We start from the raw sequence: 23,353 nt of genomic DNA on the forward strand, positions 1-23,353 counted from the left end.
ATTTCATCTTCATCATCCAGTTCCTCCTCATCCTGAGAGCTGCCGAAGTAGGCCACGTTACTGGGTAATGCCGGTGAGCCTAGGAGAGGCGGGAAAGAGACAGAGAGAGAAAGCGTTAAAGGAAGCCACGGGCCCAGCAGATTTACAGAGAAGTGGCCGAAGAAAATGGGATAAACCTAACCGACAACTCTGTAATCTCAGTTTCTATTGCAGCTGTAATCCTCTGAAAATCAGCTGCTGCTCTGGATGAGATTAGTCGAGACTGTTGCAGCCGTAGGAACGCTCCTCAGAAGCCTGAGTACATTACGCTCTGTTTCTGTCTGTGCTGAGAGGAGATTTGCAGCCACAAGTGACTGTGTCTGACTGACGTTTCTCCTTTCAAGAGAAACTACGCTTCAAATAACACCAGCTGATAACCAGCAGCACACTGAAAGATTGCAGCCCTGTGTGAAGAGCCACATAATACACCACTGCTCCTGGATCAGACAAAGCTTGACAGATAAAAAGTTAGGCGCGGTATGCAAAAAACAAGGAATGACATGAAACCTTCGGAGCAAAACAAAAAACAAAAAGGAATGACATGAAAACTTCAAAAAAAAAAAAAAAAAAAAAAACACAAAGTTAGGCACGGTATACAAAATACACGGTATACAAAACCAAGGAATGACATGAAACCTTCGGAACAAAAAAAAACAAAAAACAAAACAACGGAATGACATGAAGCCTTCGGAACAAAAAACAAAAAACAAAACAACGGAATGATATGAAGCCGATTTGATTTCTTTTATAAAGTTATTATTAACATCTTAACCATGGTAAACTCACTAGAAAGTTGTTGTTTTACTCAGAAATTGCTAGTAAATTTCACGGATAATTACGGAAACAGCAAGTAGCACTGAACTCAACAAATTTTGAAAGTAGAAAGACAGAAATAATATTTTCTTGTAAAACATACTGTAATAATCCTTGTTTTATGTACAGCTTCGGAATAGTGTGGATTTTATTTACAGTGTGGACACACACCACATTACACAGAAGGTCCAGCAATAGCCAATCATGCATTGGCAACATCAATATTTCTCGTACAAACAGTGCAAATGATGCATGTCAAATGCCTGTTGCCCATTAGCTGCCAAATATGCCCTCTCCAGCCCTATCAGCGCCACAAACCTGCACTACTGCACGTCTGCGATTCGTCCGCACTACACCGGGCAACAATTATCATTATCTAGTGCTGTTCTCCGCCAGCCTCATGAATGAAACATGAGTGTGTCAGCCACGGCCCTGCAAATGTGCTCTCATTAGTTCTCTATTAACGTGAAGCTGCAGCCGGCGCGGCTGCGGTGATGATGTCACTGCATACATGTAGCATTTGACATGCCACATTAATGGTTATGGTCCGTGTGACAACATTTATAATAGCAATTGAGACATGTTGACTGTTCGGGGAAGAAATAAAATGACTGAATGAAGTAGAAATCTTAACGAGATACTATTAAATGAATTCTACGTCACTAGTGTTCACTTCAAAGTGGTAAAAAGGTTTCTTGTTATTGGTCAACTAAAAACAAAACTACTAAAAATCATTTTCAGAAATTGCAATAAAGCTGAAATAAAATAAAACCAATATTACAAAAAAAAAACTTCAACTTAACATTGAAAATAAAAATAGAAATTTAGCTTTGGTAACTCATTTAAATAAGTGTATAGCTGAAGTACTAAAATTACTAAACTTAAAACTTAAAAAGGAAAGCAAAAATAATAATCAACAAAAAAATCTAGCAAATAAAATAACGAAAACTTAATTTAATTAAAATGAAAACTGCTAATAATAAAAGCTAATTCGGAATATTAATAAATACTACAATAATATAAAAATAATACTAAAATATAACATGGTTTTAGACCTTACGTGTTTTTGGGTTAATGCCAGTGTTAGGTCTGGTGGAATATTGATAAATTGATTCAATTTTGAGGTCAAATAAAACCCGAGATGGTGGGATAGACTCCAGCATTCCCGTGACCCTACAGAGGATAAAGCGGTTTGGAGAATGGATGGATATTATAATACTCTGAAACATTGGCTCTAACCACCTCACATATACAAATCACATTCTCCACTTCAAGGATTATTAGTCATATAATATGCACGATGACCTTCGTGATATTTGTGAGTTACAGAAAGAAACACCTCACAAACACGTGTATAATGTAACTTCTATATGCTAATGTATAAAACAGGACTACAGCTTGCTTTGAAACAAAGCACCTTTGATGGTTACTCCATATGGAACTAGCCAAATTCCTAAAAATCACAAGCAGAGATTGAACAAAGGTGCCAACAAACAAACAAACCGGGTCACTTAATGTCAGCTCAACTAATTAAGAAAATGACTGCCATTATCATTATCTTGCGCTCCCATGCTGTGGGAGGAAAAGGTCAAAACGCCAATAGCTCACAGACTTGAGGGTCAGCCTGGGTCATGAATGGGGGAGGGAGACTGCTGGCATTGGAAGGCAGCCATTTTTTCCTAGTTTTAGATGCTCTGCAAAAATTATGTTATTGTCATGTAGTCGGTTTCAGCCCACCCCCACCCCACCCCACCCAACCCAGAATGAGTCTCAGGCTCATAAGGTTTAGCGAGTGCCCCAGGGAATGCTGGGTAGGGAGTAGCCCAACTATAGCTCCCGGTCACTGGCGTCAGGGGTGCACAAACCAGATTTTTGATCGCAATCACGCGCCGTCTGTCACGGCTTCTCCCCTCAGCTTCTTTCTCTGGAGCCAAATCTAAATCTGTCATCTCCCAGAGAGAAAGAAAATAAAAAACAGACCTTCCTCAATCCCCAATTATATGTGCTCTCATATTCACAGGCTGACACAAATCATAATTAAAGATGAAGGCATCCATTACAATTGTCAGATTTAATTCAAGCACAGACATAATTACAAGCGAAGTGTTCTACTTCGGATGCTCTGCTTTTGTCCCATTTTATAAAGCAAAAGAGGTTAAAATTGAAGCTCAAGGAGAACCAATCAAATCTGCCTGAGCAGATGTCCTCACTCTGATTGGATGTTTGGTTGCCGTGCGGACTGTTTTGATCAGAAACATGGTTAGAGGGAGTGAGGAAGTATTCCTAAAAGGATAGTTCACCCAAACTGAATATTCTGTCATCACTTACTCGCCCTCATGTCGTTACAAACCTGTATGACTTCCTTTCTTCCGTGGTACACAAAAGGTTAGAGCTTTGAAGTACATTCGAATCTTTTTCTTTCCATACAACTAAAGCACACCCTTGTGAAAACATATATTAAAAAAAAAACTGTACTTGCAGATAACATAATATTAATTAAATTATTTTGATGTGTTGGCTAACATACTAAAATAAACATACATGTAAAGTGCTTGATTATAATTTTAACTCTAGTGTGCTCGATATTATTCGATATTACACAAAGTAGTTAATTTATTTTAAAATGTACTGAACTGCAAAACCATTACAAATTTACGATTATTTTATTATATGACATGCAAGTTTTAATATAAATTACATTAAAGTATATTTTAGTTTACTATAAATGCTTGTCAGTTCATTTGGCAGTATACTTTAACCATATCTCAAAAGACAAAAGAAGTAATTTTGAAATTCCATGTAAAGATGTACTTAAAGGAATAGTAAAAATACTGTCATCATTTACTCACCCTCAAGTTGTTTCAAACCTGTATGAGTTTCTTTCTTCTGCTGAACACAAAGGAAGATACTTTGAAGAATGTCAGTAACCAGACAGTTGATGGACCCCACTGACTTCCATAGTATTGTTCTTCCTACTTCCTATTCACTGAAAAAGGTTCCCTACGTCATATTTACAAGGTCACCCATTATCCTTATTACAATTTGTCATGTGAGGTCACTGACGTCAAACCGACTTTCCGTGAACAAATTTACTCCACGGGAAAAAAAAAGCCATACCGGTTTGAAACAGCTTGAGGGTGAATAAATGATGAGAGAACTAATTTTAGCTATCCTTTTACAGCTTGATTTGTACGGGTCGCCCATCTTAACCCAATGTTGTCAGGGCTCCTGTCAGGTTAACAGGTTTTCAAACAGGTCGAGGTGCATGGCAGTTGAGTGGAGAGATGTTAGACAGTTAGCAGCCCCCCTGCCTGGCACTATATCCCCTCTATGTGACAGCATATGGCACTATGGAGTGCACTAGAGAGCGGTGAATGAGGGGAATACGAGCGGACATTAAAAACATTGTCTCTGGGCTATGGCGACAGCAAGAATGCGAGGGGATTATGGATTATATCTCCACTAATTTACATTCCTGAATGTCTGCAAATCCATTAACCCAGTTTGCCCTATGCTTGAGGAGTCGGCGGGTGAATTTAATCAGCCTGCTGCCCCACCGCCAAACCACACACGTCAGCGCACTTAATTGAATTGAAATCAGCTATCTTTGTTCTTTCGTAGCGCATCGCCAGTGCAACAGCTTCACGCCGACACACACGGCTGTGGCTTGAATGCGGCTGCTGTGGCCTGAGAGACATAAATAAGGACTTTAAAACAGTCAACGATATCCAAGAGACACTGGAATTGAACTAAATGCTCATGAGAACATTCAAATCCACATTAAATTTTGCCCTTTGAGTACATTATTCATTTACCCATATCTCCTTACCTTTTTACCAAGTTCATATTATGAGGAGTGTGTCTGGCAGAGGTTCTGAACAAAATTTAATATCACTTTCTAATAAATGTTGTATTTTTGAATGCATTTTTAATTAAATATTTTTTTTACGAATTTAGTATATATTTATATATATATACAAAAAAAGAATTAACATATTTTGCACTTTTCTTAACGTAAGCGAATCACTTGAACAGTTCATTGAAGTACACTATGAAAAACACTGAGTCTCAAAAATGAATGAACTGTTTTCTCCATGCAATGAAACACTCATAAGGATTTAAAGTGGCATGTAGTGTGAAAACAGAAACCGCTTATGTCAGAGCATAATTCCTGCATTGTGTTTCCAGCGCATTGCTTTACATTGCATCAGAACACGTATATAACGCAATACTGATGTTAGAAAAATGCATTTTAAAAAATCAAAACCATGCTTATGTCGTTGTCTCAAAAGGCAGAACCCTGTAGATTACGTCTTTTCAAGACTTAAACTTTCGTTTGAGAAGACCGTCAGGACACATCACAACATTAACTCTTATCACAGCCTGCACTCTACTCAGCAGTCTCACCCAGCGGTCCGATTAAATACTTTTTCTATGTCAGATAAGAGCGGCGTTTCACTGGCAGTCAGCCATAACTGAGCTATTGTAGGACTGCCCATTTGACCCTGGCTATATTTACCCAGAATCCATTGATCTGTATTTACCCATCCTCTCTACCTCCACCCCTCTGAAAGATCAACACCGCCTGCTTACGACCGCCTCTCCTGATGGCTGGAACAGACATGCCAAAGTAAAGAGAACTCTGGAAGATATTGAAAGTCAGGGATTCTTTGAAGGATGAAACGACACATGGCGTTATGACAACTCTTTACTTCTCATAACACCACTGTATTGTAATGCCATTCGGACAACATTACGCTCCACACACGCAAATATACACACTTCAGCAGGGGAGTATCATCTATAAATAATGTCGAGGCTGGTGTACAGTTATTGAGGTGCGGCCCATCATCTAATTGCCACTGTGGAAAAAACTGCTAAGAGAGTCACTGAGAGTTGAGGCTGATACGCAACACCCTCAACACGTGGATTTGGCCTCTCCATGAACTCCAACACCAGGCCAAGTCAAGTTACGGCCAATTCTGAGGAGACCTGAGCTGACCAGGCCGCATACACGGGGCATAACGCATCTGATACTGCAAGCTAACATTTCATACGGTACCAAAAACCGTGCCCAAGTGATTAAAAGACTACTTTTACAGAAGCAGTGAATGTTCATAACCATACATTTTGGCTAATGAATGTCTTGTTTTCGGAAAACATGATACAGGATAGTTCTGGCTGCTATTCTGAAATCCCGGTGAGGAAGGAAAGTTTATACTGAAATGAGGCAGTCTAAACCATCTCCCGCAAGGTTTAAGTTATTATTATGTTGTAAAAACTCCAGCCAGAGAATAAATTCAAAGTCCAGCAAGTCTTTGCTCTCAATTTTTTTGGGCGGTACAAACGGAACTTTCTGCTTCCACTTTTCCTACATTTTACACATCTCAGGACATGCATGAAACGGGAGAGATTTTTTTCTTTTTTGGTCGTTAAAGTCTGATACTAGTAAATGAATTTAAAGTTAAATAAATATTAATGTAAAATAAAAAGGGCCACACAAAGTCTACAGACAGAGCTAAGGGCAGACACAGTCGACATCTATTTTGCATTTTCTGCACAGATTTGGGGGGAAACCCCACAGAATGGACTGGAATGTGGTAAAACTTTTAAAACAAAGCAAGAATTGTTAGCTGAAAATATTAAATATAATTTAAATGAAATAACTTTCTCTAAACTCAGATTCAACATGAATTGGCTATGAGGCTCTATTCTACCCTGGAGCCTTTAGTTTTACCTGTTTCTGTGGTAAAACTAATATTTGAGATTCACTCTATAGAAACACTGTGTACTGACCTTGAAAGCGAGAGGTACCCATAATCCCTTGTGAAAGGCATAGCCTGGTTCACAGAGGTGGGTGTGTTTGTAAAAGTGTGTGTTCATGACACTTCAGGCTGATAACACCATTTTCAACATGAAACAGTTGGTGTTGATACCTCCTAGCTTTGAGAGTCAACATTTGTGCAGCATTGGAGTTCAGATGCCACCTCTGCCATGACACCAGTGCTACGGTTCCTGGGCACCAGGTGAGCATGCCAGAGGTGTTGGGCGAAGGCTGTAGGAAAGTTTATCAAGAACAAAAGACAAAAACTAGCAATAAAATAACTAAGAACTGGAGTACCCAAAAGGAGAAAATTCTTTAACTATTTTCCCATGCCTGAATTCTGACTGTTGCTGTATCGCACGTGATGCTCAGGGGCAGGTAAATCTGACATTGTCAAAACCACAATAAGTAACTGTGAAAAGCAAATGCCTCATACAGCATACAATGGCTCAGCTCACTTGAAACATGACACGTGAAACATTGCAAAACTAACACAAAACACATTAGTCTTCTTTAGTTAATCTGAACTGCCACAAAACACAAAGGGTCTAAACAGCCTCAACAATAACTCCTGAATATTTTCCAAAATGGCATGCCGTAACTTGACAAATTCAGCAACTAGTTGGTCCTCTGACAGGATGCAGTCCATGCGGCTGGATGCCCTATAATGATGGTAGTTACAATTTAACTTGTTGCTAGTAACTAGTTGTTAAATGTAGCAGCAATGACACATTTATCACACATTTAATTGTCCACTTGGACTGCAGTGCACTGTGTTAAATCTTTAACTTTGATTGCATTATTTTGGTGCAGTTTCTAATAAAGTGTTGTTCGTCATCATAATTAGCTGTTACTAGAGAGGAAAACTAATCCTGAAACTATTTTCAACTAAAAAAATCATACAACTAAAGACTAAATTAAAAATCAAAATACAAAGAAAATTAAAAAATAAATAACATTGTCAAAACTATTTTAACTCTGTGAGGAAGGGAAATGAAAAATGAGGCAATACCTCGAAGGCATATGAAGGTGAGGAAGTCTTCTGTCTTGGGTTTGCGTTTGGAGAGGAATGTGATATGTGTGAGCGGCGTGGGCAGAGAGGGGTCGGCCATCTTCACCGGCGTGGTGCTGGGGGAGTTGGGTTGAGACTGTGCAAACTTCCTCTGTGCATGCAGTCTGGGCCTGAGAGAGAGAGAGAGAGAGAGAGAAAATGGAAACAATAGATTTTAAATACACTTGCATTCTATCATTTAACAGAGACTTTATGGATACATTATAAAAACTTTTCTTCAGCAAATCCCCACTTGGCACTGGGACTTGGATAACGTTGCCCAGAGCAATACATTTATCTTAACGCATTTGCTCTCGTGATGGTAAAACTCCACTCTGGGTCTTGCTGTTGCCATGACTAATTCAGTCGCTCTGGACCCCTTTCAAACACGTTTTTTGTCCGATTAGCACACACGAGCTGCTATTTCTGATGGTTATCCAAATGCTGATAACTGGGCTAAGTACTGGAACAATAAAAGCTACAAAACTGAAAAAAAAAAAAAAATGTATTCACCCATATTTGACCTTGTTGATGAACTGATAGCAGGTGAAAAATGAAAAGGTGCCCTTAAGGACAAGGATTGACTTTCAAATCTTTTACTGAAAACTGACAGTGTTTTCAAGCAGTATGGACACAGCTGTTCATTTTTATAATGAACCTTTTCTCTGTCAGCACACAGCACATAGTAATAAAAAAAATAAAAAAAAAGATAAATAAACTTATGCATAAGTGTTCTTAGGGACGTTAGTGATCAAGTCATAATGAATTATTAAAAAAATGAGCAAAAATTTAACAAAATGAAACAGTTAATGTGTTATGAACACTGTTGTGGATAATCTCGGATTCATTTCAAAGGTGGAAAAGCTGCTATTTTGGTCACATTTCTCCAGATTCAGAGTAGACAGTCTCTATGAGTGAGTGACTTGAGACAACTCTAGCAGACACTTGTGCTTCCTCCTTTAGCACTTGCAAGATGTTGTCTAACTCGACCTCTGAATGTTGATTCACGTCAAGGCTTCGAAATGTAATTAAGTTCTCCATTACGTGCCGTGAAGACTTCGGCAGCAGCTGATGACTGATAAATAGCACTAAGGATAAATCAAACTGACAACATTCAAGGCCTCACAGTCACTCATTACAGCTTCTCCTTTTGGAGACATCCAACTCACTGACTCTACATTTCAGTTCAACTCTCCACGGGAAACAGCATGGAATACTAAAAACAGTGGAAAGTCGTATGTCTCAATTCCTCCTCCACCCTCCGTGCGCTGCCAGAGGAGGCACGCGTGTACGCACTTTCCATTTCAGCTGCATTTCATCATTTTACCCACACGTACTCCCCTCGGTCCACGCCTGATGTTTGCTGCCAAATATGTTCTCCCCACATAGAATTAAAGAAAATAATGGGGGATGGGTAAAAGACAAACATCATTCACTCCTGTACAAATTAATCTCATTCAATCAGAGGACCGTGCCTGAGATGGTTTGCCAACCGCCAGCAGCTTTGACGAAGCTGCAACGGCATCGCTAATCAATTTTCACCAGCGCTATGTTTTGCAGACAGATTGTTCCTTCTTTTTTTTCTTTTCCAGTCTCTCATGACTGTGACTGATGGCACGGGCACCTCCGTTATGCCACAAAATAGGAGAAATGCTGCATCTACTGTTCAAGTCTATTTTGAACAAGGTGCAAACGCACTTTCTGGCTAATTTGTAATCTTAATCCCAAAACCATTATTGAAGCACTTATGAAGAATTGTAAGCTTGGTAAGCTGTTCATTAAGTCTGTACTTTTTAAAGACACCCCTTTTGTAATAGCAAAGGCTCCGCATATGAAATAGAGCAAGGACCAAACTGTGATATTGTGAGAGTCGAGCAATTAAATGTGCTTAAGTCTGAAAGAAGACATGAAGGAGGAGGGGGAAATAATGAGACTGAAAGCCTCAAAGACATGGACATAAACAAGAAATTACAGTGAACTATAGTTTATTTACAGAACAAAAAAAAAAAAGTTGAAGTGGACAATTAAAATACAACATGTGTTATGTTTCAAAAAGACACATAATCACCCTCTAAAACCACATCATCTGTTCAAAAGGGAACTGCAGCTCCACACCCAAACACTGACATTAATTAATGGAGATTACACAGGCAAAAAGTTCATAGAAACATTTGAGATAGCTGGGGGACTAAATGACAGCTGAGTGAGATTTCAGCCAACAAACACAAGTGTAAAAAAAACCTTGGCTTTAAAACATTGCTGCTAGATATTCAACAAAACACTTACAAGCCGGCCAACTTCCCCATTATTTATTGATTGCTAAAGTGTTTCAGGCAGAGGTTTAACCTCATTTAGACTGGTCCAGGGGAGGATTGTTACTTTGCAGGAGAAATAAAGAAAACAACCCCCTTTTCTTGCCATGGTTTTCTTAAGAAACCTAAATATTTTTAGGAGCTGAAAACTGCTGCTTTAGAAGTATTAACGCAACCAAGTACCAGAGTAGTTCTGATGCAAAAAAGGATCCATTAAAACAAAGAAGGATGTCACAGTTCATTGAGTCAGTCTAGACTGCTCTCAATTTCAGAGACGGCCTGGTTTTATTGGACTATTTATCCTATCTGTTCCTCATTAAAGGGTATAATGGCCAACTGTTTGGCATGAAAGTATCCAGTGACATGCTGGGATAGGCGACATGATGTAGTGTAATCCCTACACATGATGTAGAAAGCGATTTTACAACTTAATGCATGTTTCTCACCACATCTATACAGTCTAAATACAGACCTCATATGATATACAGTAAACTTAAACAGATGAGAGAGCAACAATACAGTGAGTCCAAACAGAAATGGGAAAAGTCCTAGGAAGATGCTATGGAACCACAACTTTCCTGGGATTTTGTTAGCTTCATGCAAATGTGTGTGCTCTCTGAAAATATAATGGCTATGAAAACATTTGTTGACTCTGATGCTCTTAAGACTCCAACTCTAAACATTAACAGCTTAATTAAATTATAGTTCTGTTTAAAAACCTAGTGAATTCCCTGCCTGGCTTTTAAAAGCATTGAAGGCACACAAAATGCAAAAGCTCTTTGCAAAAGGTAGGACACAACATTATTCAGCCTTCAGAATCACATCTATCTTTTGGAGGGAAGACAAACCCAGAATGCATTGCATCAAACTCAGCGAAAAGATATTTCATTGAATACTGAAGATTCTCTATACAAATAGAGACATCTCATTAAATATTTGTGCACAATGCATATTTGGGCTGTTAGAGTATCTCGTTGTTTGCCTCCATGCTAATGTCAAACTGTAGTGGAATCATACGTGTTAAATTCCATTTGTGTGGCATAAGGCATTGTTGCATGTACAGTGTTCCAGTTCAGCAACTTGTGAAGGTTCATGACATTTAAGATGTTGTCCTAGAAGGTAATTGCCTAAGAAGGCAGGAGACAGCACATAAACTTGTTAGGTTCTAGAGTTCCAGTGTTTTGAAGCTCTGCATATTTTCCCAGGAATAATTGCAGGAGTTGTGGCTGTCCCCAATTATAGCATGTCTATACAAATTAACGACGCATTCCAAAAAAAGCCAGGCTCGAAAGGAACTTAGTTCCAACTTCAAGACACTCCTGTCAACCAGGGAACAATGATATAAACACATATATACACACACACACACACATAGTCTCTATCTCCAAATCCACCTCAAATGTATCGGTCTCCAAATTTGCCTTCAATTTCAATGTAATTACCTTCAAATCAGTGTAAAGATTTCAAAGTTTCAGTCTACAACGTATCCGTAACGTATCTGTATTCAAATTTGCTTCAAATATATCTATCTCAGAAAAAGAGAGTCTGTGAACTGCAACATTAGTGATGGAGAGTGGAGATGGGATCCAACCACATCCTCCAGACAGGATGGGTAAAGAGGGGCCATGGGATTGACTGATCTGGGCATTCCGGTTCCGCTGGTATTTCCCTTCCTCAATGAGCAAGAGACACTGCAACACAATAGCCCCATGGAGCTTCCCAGCCTGTGCACTCCTTAATGGGACAGATATGGGTTCTCTTACAATGCCAGTCTTTTAACAAGAGGCTCATGCATAATTTACAGCTGATAAAAACCACAGCAGGGTAAGGTCACTCCAGGAACTAGGGCTATGATCCAATTACCATTTAGCTCATGGAGGCCAAAAACCTATGATGAAGAGCTGTGACTGAGGTCAAGTTTAAAGGGTATTTAGTGCATGTATGTGAATCTATGTATGCAGACTGGTATAAACAGAGATCACTAGAAGGCATCCAGGAGTTTCAATATATCTGCCTCTAGTGTCCAAGTCTCTACCTCCAAAACAACCTCCAGCTTAAAATTTATCTGCCTTCAAATTATGTCTCTGTCTCCAAATTTGCCTCCAGTTTCAAAGTATTTGCTTTCAAATCAGTCTAAAATTTCAGTCTCCAGCTGACAACATATCTATATTCAAATTTGCCTCAGGTTTCTAATGTGTCTGTATACAAAAGATGCCACTATTGTCAAAGTATCTGCCTCCAGGTCTAATGCACGGTATGCTGTCAAATCTTCTTGCAGTTTCAAGGCATCTGCCTCCTAATCAATCTACAGATTTCAAGTTACTACCTGAATATCAAACTGGTCTACAGTTTTGGTCAAAGTACCTGCATCAGATTCAATGTATCTGGCTCTAGTTCTCTCTCTCTCTCACTCTCTCTCTCCTCCACCTGTGTGTGTAAGGGTGTGCTTAAGATAGAGGGGCAACAAAGAGGTCAGAGCAAATAAGGCCTCCTGGAGATCAGCTCAGCTGGCCAAGATGTGGAGAGAGCCAGACAGAGGCGGAGTGGAGGAGAGAAAAAGTGAAGCAACCAAAAGGAAAGAAAAAAGCGAGGGGTGAGCACCTGCTGGGAGGCGAGGAGGGAGGGATTATGGCAGGATGTCCAGATTCATCCTCTTCTAATCCCTGTGCCTCGCCCTTCAAAGAATGCCCCACTCTGATGTTACATGTGGAGCTCTTCTGTGTCACTGACTAGCTTTTAGGACAGCAACAAGAGAGGAGTTGGGTATGCCCCATCGGAGAGGAAAGGAAAAAGCGATCGGATCCCTGGGGCTTAATGGAGGTTAGGAGAGGAGGTGAAGGAGAGTGACAAAATGCTTTGGTAACCTTTATGTTACCTTGCTTTACAAGCAACAGCTGTTGCGAGCTGGAGTGAACAATCAGAGGACACATAGTGGTGTATATCACTGCATGGAGTCTAATATGATGGTGGCATGTGGGAAGGGAACACGCACATGCACAATGAGATTAAGTTAAGCTGCTTTTACTGGTTTACATTAATCATGTTAATGCTTAATCATTTGCATGTTGAGAAGTTGTCTCTAGTTTCCTCCACTTTCAATGTATCTGCCACCAATCACAGGATGCAGTTACAATCTCCAACATTAAACAAATGAAGCTGTCCCATCTGCATCAACAGTAGAGGACATGGATATTAAACAAACCTCTTTCTGGCTGGGTGGCTAGTCACATTCTGTGATCTCTGCTGGCGTTATGTGTAATCTTTGGTAACATGATCTCTCTCCTCAATCACAAGCGTGCAGAATGACAATAAAGTAACACAGGTACTGCAAGCACTCTGGGAATCTACTGAATGCTTGAGCACTCTGTATTGTGCGATTGTTTTGAAGGACGGCGCTCCTCTAAAAGAGCACCAAATCGTGCCGAACAGGAGGAAGAGTTGGAGGGCTTCCACAAACAAAAGCACATTGGCGGCGCCAGGGGTAAAAGGGACAACCCCTCTGGTGTCAGCACCTCCCTCCCCCCCAAGATCACGAAGCATCAAAGCATTCCACAGCGGCTGGAGTCACTCCTAATCTCAGCAGCAGGCTCTGGCTCTCTCCGGATAAGATGAGTGGAGCAGGGGAGAAGCTCACAGGGAGGGAGAAAGAGATGAATGATTGCAGGAGGGAGATGGATGGAGCCATGAAGAGAGGGCAGGCACTGATAGACCCCGGGGGCAGAGATGTTTGAGTTTTAAGAGGGAAGAAAGGGGAGGAGGGGTGTATAAAAACCCTTTGTGTGCAACACTGATTCATTCAGCTTTTCCGTCATGTGCATGTATTAACATGGAGGAAACTTTAAGATAACAGGATTGCTATCAGACGAGAAGCACAGCCCTCGTGGATCCAACATAATGATCTGTAGAAAAAGAATGAACTGGAAGACACAGTAAATAAAGGTATCTTTTGATGTGTTGGTATGGATCACATCTAAAACCTACGCTAGGCTAAATACTTTCATTATTATTATTAATAAATATATTTATAAAAACTCAACCTAATTAAATAAAACACCAAACCCACAAATAAAAAAAGACAGAACAGCCAAGTACTCTGTGTCCATAGAGATGCATTTTAGTTTCATTTTAAAAATATATATTTGTATATGGTGAAAACTGTAACTTACAGTAGGCCTAATCTTAAGACAAATCCTATAATCTTTTGATATTCTGATAATGACCATACCATGACGTCACACTATGATGTGACTGCAGAACAGACACTCATAATTCTCAGCATAGAGCATGTGTATGTGTAACGTGCCATCTATTTGATTTGTATTGTTAGAGATAAACAAGCACTGTAGATTGACTGTGATCTCTAACATAGTTTACTTGGAATCTACTCATTCAAATCTGCTCAGTACATATCCCGTCATTGTTAAATCCCATCTTCTGTCATGCCCAGCTGCTCTATGCTATAGGCTTCACTAAAACTGCTTGGACACACACACACAAACACCTGTCAATCAAAAAATAAAATAAACAGCATACAAACAAAGTATAAAGATAATAAAATACCCTTAGCTATAGAGTCATGTCTCTGCATTTCAGTGTAGACTTGAAAAATATGAATGTTGCTCTGATGATAAGTAAATTCCTTATTGTGGTGGTGTGATTAATACCATTCATTTTTAATCACTTTATTTTATTTATAATTAATCACATTAAATAAACATTTAGTGTTAAAATAACAGCTGTAATTTAAACTATTCTTACTGCTATGTTACCAGACAGAGAAGGGAGAAAGTAATGAATGATAAAGAGGAATGGACAGTTTTTCCGAAAAGTCAAACATCTTTCATTTTCTCGCTGGCTTCTAGTACACATGCTAACTCTCTCTCTCTCTTTCTCGCTCTCTGCTAAAACTAAACAGCTCCAGATGGGCCACATGGTCCTGATAAAGTCTCTCAGCAGCCTCTGCCAGTGCGGAGCAGCTGGCTCTGAGAGCACGGTGAGGAGCCAGCGGCACATGTGCCGGGCAGCCAAGAGAGCGCAGGGGGATCCCTGATTCTGGGTCATTCATGAGCCCGCTCCAATAAACAGTGCTGAAATGATAATTGCTACAAAATGGTGACAAAGCAGAAAAACAGAGCATGGGTTGGGTTAGATGGTCAATAAAAAAATAGGGTAAATATTTGTAAACAAATTGTTCTTTCAAATTAGTACTTTGTAATTATTGAGCAGAGTCGTTTTGCAAAACATTTCTAAATCACTCAACTGTAAAGTTTTATTTGAGGAGTAAAACGGTGAAGTGGAAAACGCTCAGCAAGTTACATGGATTCTGTAAAAGAATGTGTTAATCAATACATTTTATATTAGCTTAAGTGAAAATGAGCTGCAAGATCATTTTTTTTAACAAAATGTTTATTTTATTTGTGACGATTTAAACGAATCATTTTTTAACCAGTTCAATAAAATGAGACACCTGAATGAACCGATTCACAAAAATTAATCTAAAGTATTGCGTGGAGTTTTTAAAGGACTTTTTAATTGAGAGAACATTCAGTTTTTAGGCTAATTGTGTAAAGAAAAGAAAAAAACTACACTAACGTTCAAAAGTTTGGGGTCAGTAAGATTTTTAAAAATGTGCACACAATTTGCAATGATTTGAAACATTAATATTATGAAATATTATTATAACTTTAAATACAAAAATAAATGTCTATTTGGATATATTTTAAAATGCAATTTATTCCTGAATATTCAGCATCATTACTCCAGTCTTCAGTGTCACATGATCCTTCAGAAATCATTCTAATAATTATGCTATTTGCTGCTCAAGAAACAATTATTATCATCAATGTTAAAAACAGCTGTGCTGCTTAATTTTCAGGAAACCATGATACATCAGCATTTATTTGAAATCGAAATATTTGTAACATCACTTTCGATCAATTTAATGCGTCCTTGCTGAATAACAGCATTCATTTCATTACTGACCCCAAATTTTTGAACGGTAAAGAAAATATGAATTAAATCTCAAATATTCTTTGTGTTAGCCCTCCGAGAAAATACAGAGAGCCGAGACAGTAAAAAGACTAGTGAAAGATGCTCTCTGACCCTGGGCTGGAGAATAAATGAATGTGATTTTGATGACCCTCCCTGTGGAGCGCTCTACATCAGAATAAACTGTAGACCTGCAAATACACCCCAGCTAATTTCGTATTGCTTTTCTGCCTACCTGAGTCAAGTTCTCTGCTCAGAACCATGAAAGATGGTTTGGTATTGGATTGACCTTTCACCTTGCACCCTACTGCTCTGCCTTCATACATCACCACATTAGTCAGGTAAGCCCAAAGACGTGGGGTCACAGAGGTCACGAGGAGAAAAATACAAACCTGACTCCTCAGGGGTAACCTACAAATGCCACCGTTCATCACAAAAAATACAGCTATGACATTAACATTCAGCTCAGGAGAATAAAAATATAGATTTGTGCAACAAAAAGCCCTTAGCATCTAAACACACAAGAGATTTAATTATAAAGGTAGACATTTCTAAGCCATCATGTTTTAGCTTAAGAGCACTGCATCACCATTAAACATGCAACCACTAAAAGCCTAATATCAGCTCTTCGCTCAGCACCACAATCATTTTACATCAGCTTCTAAGAATGTCAGCCTGACAGTAAGAAACTTACAGCAGCTGTAAGCCTTGCTAACTTCTTCACATAAACACTTGAAAACATGCTAACTTGTATGCGTAAACTGGGAGGACAAAACATGCGCAAATGATAAACTTGAACTCTTTGATGGTTAAATTTAGCAGTTAATCCGCGAATCACATGAGTGCCGAACCGTGGTGCCTGGTCCGTACAGATCACGGATCAACTGCGATCCGTTGCGCCCCTACACATTACAGAAATAAAATGGGCTGTGAACACTGTTTCACGTGGACTTGTCAGGAAACATGCAGAGGCCAAGCCAAATTTGAGTCAACATCAGATTTCAGACTTAAAAAAAAAAAGAGAGAGCAGGACTTGACCGATACCAGTAATGAATTCTGTCATTTAAACCAGCTAAGTGTAAAAACAGGAACTACTGAATTTACACTTCAGCCATAAACTGTCTTTTCTATTTACAGGCCTATTTTAGCACTCTGTTGCTTTAAAAGCGGTCACGAGTGTGTTTATATGACTTGTGGGCTTCAGGAGGCATTTGCAACCGAAGCGGTGCTCACATTTACTCTGAGAGGTGTTACTATAAAGTTCCTGAACGATAACGGCTGCCCAGAGCCGCTGCTGGACAGGTGCCGAAATGATACCAGTCTACATAATTAAATTGCTTGTGATTTCACTAAAGGCAACTGAAGGCTGTTTGTTACGTAACAGAAAGCGTAAGCTGCTGAGGCTGCGGAGTGAGGAGAGAAAGAGACAGACAGATACCAGTACTGCTATAAAATCCCTGTCTAAATCCCGTGTCCCCACTTAAGATGTCTGTCACTCTTTATATAAGGCTGCAACTTAACCCAGCCGGTGTGGTTTAACAATAGAGCAGACGTGCTGCGCTCAGACAGGTGGTCTCGACTGGCACCGAGCCAGATGCTGAGGGCCCACGCCAGCCTCCCCTCCGTTTGAACACATCCGTCTGCTGCTCATGCGTGATGTCACACTGATGCACCCGGACGCTGTCAATCACTGCTGGGCATCATTAATACTGTGCGCAGCTAGAACGCTTCGAGACAAAAAGATGAAGGGAGACCGAGAGAACAAGGTCACGGGGAGCTTTTCATGCATAAAATCAGAAAGAGATTTCTGCTGGATCATCTCTAGTGTTTTGACTGTTGTTATAAAGTCAGATACAGCTTTTTTATGAGCCTGAACTGCCATCTTAAACAGAACGAGGCCAGTTGACAAAGCAACCACAGTGCCGTTTAAGGGATAGTTCACTCAAATGAATATGAAAAATCTGTCATCATTTACTCACCCTTATGTCGTTTTAAACCTGTATGACTGTATTTCCTCTAAGGAACAAAACATATTTTGAGAATGGAAGTCAATGGTCATCAAAACTGGTTGGTTTCCTACATTCTTCAAAATACTTATTTTGTGATTGACAGAAGACATCACAAAGAAGAAATTCATACAGGTTTGGAACGACTGGAGGGTGAGTACGTAAACAATAACAGAATTTTCATTTTTGAGTGAACTATCCCTTTAAGAGCAGGTAAATCTACTGTAAAATCAATTACATCATAGTAGACCGATGCGCAACAAATTGGTAGAAATGGCAGCTCATTTAAATAATAGTGCATTCATTTAAATAATTAAAATCTTTTTGAACTTTATGAACCACAGTGCAGGTAATACTTAAAGAACAATTGTAGAAAATATGTATACTCATAGTTTCCATTAGTCCAGACGTAATGTATTTCATAGACAGCAAAGTTCTGTTCGCTGATATCCTGTTTATGCTACCAAGTGTCTCAAACAAAAATCAGACTCTCTTTAACAGATTCAATGCTATGACCCTCGTAAACCTGGGCAAAATATGTAGACTAGGCTAGTTGTTCTTAGCTCATCATAACAGCCTGGCACCTTGTGAACATGATTTGTTTCACGGTGGACTGACAAAAACCTGTGCAACATGAATCCTCGGAACAGAGTAAAGCCAGACAATCAGATGGAACTTTTGGTCCTTGCTGTGTTTGTTGTCAATATGCATCATATGGTCCGTGAAGAGTGAGACTATGGGCCTGTTTACACCTGGTCACTTCATGTGTTTTTACTGATCATATAGCTATCTGATTTGTTAAAACGGTTCCATTTACACCTGGCCACATAAACGTGTCTCAGCATAACAAATGCTAGGGTGTTCTGTGTGTTTGCTAGACAGTTGCAAGAGTGTTGCTAGCGTGTTTCTAGGCAATTGCTAGGGTGTTCTGGGTGATTGAGCAGACTTTCAAAAACATTTTTTTTTTAACTCACCCACCTCACACTTTTTTGAACGATAGTGTACACATACACTGGTGGAGAAAATAGAGATGCTGAGTGGAAGTGAAGTGGAAATGTTAAAATAATACACATTAAATGTATTGGCTTTATCAAACAGATACAAACAAACACATCGATCTAAACAGGGTTAAATTGATAGGGCCTTGTGTCTTTTGCAACCTGTAAGACAAAAGGAGAAATTTAGCAGAATATCCAAGCTGCTTAACATAAAATGAAAGTGAATGGGAACTGGGACAGTCGAGCAAGAATTTCAGTGAATAAAGACTTATATTTCAGTCAGTTCCTCATACAAAGCTATCATATGACTTTAAATATGCATGCACAAGTCATTTGGACTATTTTCATGATGCTTTTTTCGTCCTTTGCGGCGCTCTACAGCCCCAGTCCCCATTCACTTTCATTGCATGGAAAAGAGAAGTAAAGACATTCTGCTAAATATATTTTTTAAATATCTTCTTTTGTGTTCCGGGGTAGAAGAAAAAAAAAAGTCATACTGGTTTGGAACAGAATGAGGTTGATGAATAAGTTCAATGAATTCAAATGACTCATTTTTGGGTGAACTATCCCTTTAAGAGCAGTGTTCATAACTTGGAGGCATTGCCAAAACAAACCCACAGCTAATGGAGAATGGCTGCCATTCAACACTGCTCTCAACATGGCAAAATGTTTTAGAGCAAATCAAAAGACAGGAATCAGAACGACCGCAAAAGCAGATCTAGAAAAACTTAAGTGCCGATGTGTATTCAACTCAATCACACCATTGAGCATTATCAGTTACATTAAAATGACATGCCCTAACACACCTGGCCACAGCAGCTGAGATTATGGGCCATTGCTCCCACTTATCCAGCCCCAACCAATCGGCAGCCACAATTGTCTGCTGTGCAAATACCTCAGCCTGAGACCTCAAACACAGGACATTCCTGCCCTGTGAATCAACCGGAGTTTGGAGCCAAACTGCCTACCTGAGAGTCTTCTTCTCACGCTATACCTCTCAATTCATCGCTGTGTGCGGCTCCGAAAACATGCGTCACACTCCAATCATGTTTAATCGCCCGCTTATCGCAGACATTGATCTGCTGTACCATTAGAGTGGATTGGAGTATGTAGCGCAACCAGCAGATTTAGAGGAAAATCAATGTGGCTATTATAGAGCCATATGTACTGAAGGCATGATGTGTGCATGAATATGACATTTTTAAAGTGAAAGTAATAAAAGTAATACATTTGAAAAGTAATATAGTATGAAATGTGTATACTGTGCCAAGAGTGCATGGAAAACTCCACAACAAATCACCAACATAGTATACCACCCCAAAACACTGCTCAGAATACTGTATTCCATAATGCAATGCTCTCACCTACTGTAGAGGTATCAAGAGTGATTTTATACTATATTTTAATACTTTATTTAATATAGACTACCTTTCCAAAGTTTGTGGTTGGAAAGACGTTTACATTTTTTTTAAATAAGTCTCTTATGCTCAACAAAGCAGCATCTATTTGATCAAAAACAGTAATATTATGAAATAATATTACCATTTAAAATGTTTTAAATTTGAATACATTTTAAATTTTATTTATTCGTGGGATAGGGATTTTTTGCGGAAACTGTGATGTACTTTTTTCATGATTCTTTGACAGCATTAAAAGAACAGCATTTATTTGAAATATATAAATATATTTAACATTATAATTGTGATCAACGTGAATGCATCGTTACTGAAAACTATTTTTAATTTCTTTCTAAAAAATCCCAATTATCTTACTGACCACTTATCACTTACAGATATACTGTATAACTTGACTTTTCAACACATTTAAACATTGAGTGTTGTTATAACACTTGACCTAGGAGCAATGTGCTGCCTGTAGAGTTGCACTGGTGAACACTGACACGAATAGTGTGAAAGGACCTTAAGAAATACGCTAGTATTTTATTCTCAACACAGCAAAGAAATGTTTGTAAAGGCGGCATTGGCCCAACACAAAAGAGTAATTTGGCAGCAACTGAGCAGCCACTACACAAACAATTCAAACGATTCTCTCTTTAAGAAGGGTTCTCAAACAAGTAAACACAAATACACACTAAAAAGGACAGGCCTCTTCAGCGCCTGCCACATTTGGTGCCCCCTTGTCTCCTCTAACTGGGGTTTTGTGTGTATTCAGCGCGTCTAGGCGACTGAGATTTTAAACGAAGGATGGGAAGTTGCTGCTTTGACACTTGGCAGAGCTTGGAGGCCTCTCTATTTCCCAATCCTGGGAATGCAAACAGCAGTCTTCTCCCAAACGTCTTTCCACGTCCCTCCCCTTGCAACCTGGCCAGCCCCTGCACCTGTGCCTCTGTCTGTCTCTCCTCCCTTTCGTTCTCTCTCTCTCTCACTTTCTTTTTTTGGGTTTATTGTAGGCCAGGTGTGACAGACGTTGGCACTCCCTCAATCAGACTCCTTGTTGTCGTCTTATGTGGGCACCAGATGCCTAATAAGTTGCCCAGCATGCAGACACACACAAGTACACAGACTTCCAACACATTCAAATGTCCAGTATAGGACGCCAAATGTCAGACAAGGAGTGATTCATTGAAAAGCTCTCCAAAAAATTACCATTCTGACAATTTAATCAACCTCGTGTAGTTTTAAACCTGTATGCAGACTCTCTTATGTGGAACACAAAAGGTATTTTGAATAATGTGCTGGTTGCTCTTTTCCATGCAGTTACAATGAATAGGGAATTCAGTTTTCAAGCGGATTTGGATGGATGGATGGATGGATGCTCAAAAGCTCCATAACATTTTGTAATTTTGTGAGAGTTCATGGGAGAAGTAGTGATTTTCAATCAGTGAACAAATCATTTGTTTGAGTCAGATCATTTCAATTACTCATTTGATCTTGCGTAGAGAACATATCTGAATGATTCATTCATGAATCACATTGTTTCTTGAATTCAACTCATTGAATCAAGATAAGCAGTTCTAGAGTTAACAACAAGAATATAGGTGAATAACAACTTGAAGTTCAGTCTGTTCCTCAAATCTGTCAAATGGCTTCAGAAGACTTGGAATATAACGCATAAGTTATATGTACCATTTTTATGATATTATGGTGCTTTTGTGTCAAGCTCTTTTTGAAACTTGAAACTGTACATTCATTATAATTACATGAAAAACACCCAACATTTTAAAAAATTTCTCATGTTCTTTAGGAGTCATGCTGGATTGGAATAACATGAGGGTGAGTAAATAATGACAGAATTATTATTTTTGAATGACCTGTCCCTTTAAGACTAGGTTGCAGGCAGAGCTCTTACCGGCCCACAATGCTTTACCGATTACACTGCACATCTGCTGCTCTTTGTCCTTACTTGCATCTCTGCACTGCCCATCTCAAACTGTTTCTGCCTCTTTTTCGCCTCCCACTCGATCTGTCGCTCCACAAAAATCTGTTTTAATGATGATGTCTACAGGACAGCGCCCTGATTAACTATTATAACAGGGTATTAAGTGACAGGTAAAGCAGCAGCAGGTGCCGCACGCTGATCTTCGCCCGCACACACGCTATTACTCTCTTGCGTTCTCCCATAGGTGCTTGTGGCTTGATAGACAGAACCCCCAACAGAAGGTCTCTGTGAATGTTTCTTTCAGGAGGGGGTTGAAACGGACATCTGCTGGGGTCTGGCCGCTGCGATGTGGAAGTGCTGCGTTGTGTGGCGTTCGGTGGGCGCTGGGCAGCATCGTCTTTGAAGCCGCTCCTGCGCTTAGAGCTGTTTTGTTCCCTCGAAGCCGGTGGTGGGATTAATTCAGACTCTCGAGAGGAAGAAAAGCCTCTTCAGCGGGCCTACGCAACTTTGTAAGGGGGTTTATGGCACGCCATGAAAGTTGTGCCATTAAACAGTGGGCTTGATGAATAGGTCTTCCATAATGCTAATGCCACCCATCTATGTGAATGTGTGATTGAGCTTTGAATGTGGCCATACACTCAGATCAAAGTCAAATCCTGTTTGAAAGGAGATGGGCAATTGAGCTCAAATACTGAGTTATAATGCCAAGTACAACATAAAAGATGGGAATTAGAATGAGGTAAACACTTAGGCAGCTGCTTCACAGGTAAAACATTATATATATATATATATTTATATATATATATATATATATATATATATATATATATATATATATATATATATATATAATATCAATCCTTTTCAGTAGTAAATGAAATATATTTACAGTTGACATTTCTCCATGTCAGCCATCTTGAATGATTTTATTTCACTGAGATTTCGGCAATGCATTCCGGGATTGAATTATCTGAAAACTATAA

At 39.3% G+C, this 23,353-nt stretch overlaps 1 protein-coding gene across 1 annotated transcript in view; it reads right to left on the reverse strand.

The window, feature by feature from the left end:
* jarid2b (jumonji, AT rich interactive domain 2b) overlaps positions 1-23,353 on the reverse strand; it is a 115,199-nt gene that overhangs the window by 28,441 nt on the left and 63,405 nt on the right. Inside the window, exons 4-5 of the mRNA XM_056254508.1 lie at positions 7,689-7,858; positions 1-79 (exon numbers count right to left, since the gene is read on the reverse strand). The exon at positions 1-79 is cut by the window's left edge and continues 89 nt beyond it. Coding sequence (XP_056110483.1) covers positions 1-79; positions 7,689-7,858 — 249 coding nt within the window. The remainder of the gene's footprint in view (positions 80-7,688; positions 7,859-23,353) is intronic.

This window comes from Rhinichthys klamathensis, unplaced genomic scaffold, assembly GCF_029890125.1.
Source record: "Rhinichthys klamathensis goyatoka isolate OS25496 unplaced genomic scaffold, OSU_Roscu_1.1 h1tg000111l_1, whole genome shotgun sequence".
Lineage (NCBI taxonomy): Eukaryota > Metazoa > Chordata > Actinopteri > Cypriniformes > Leuciscidae > Rhinichthys > Rhinichthys klamathensis.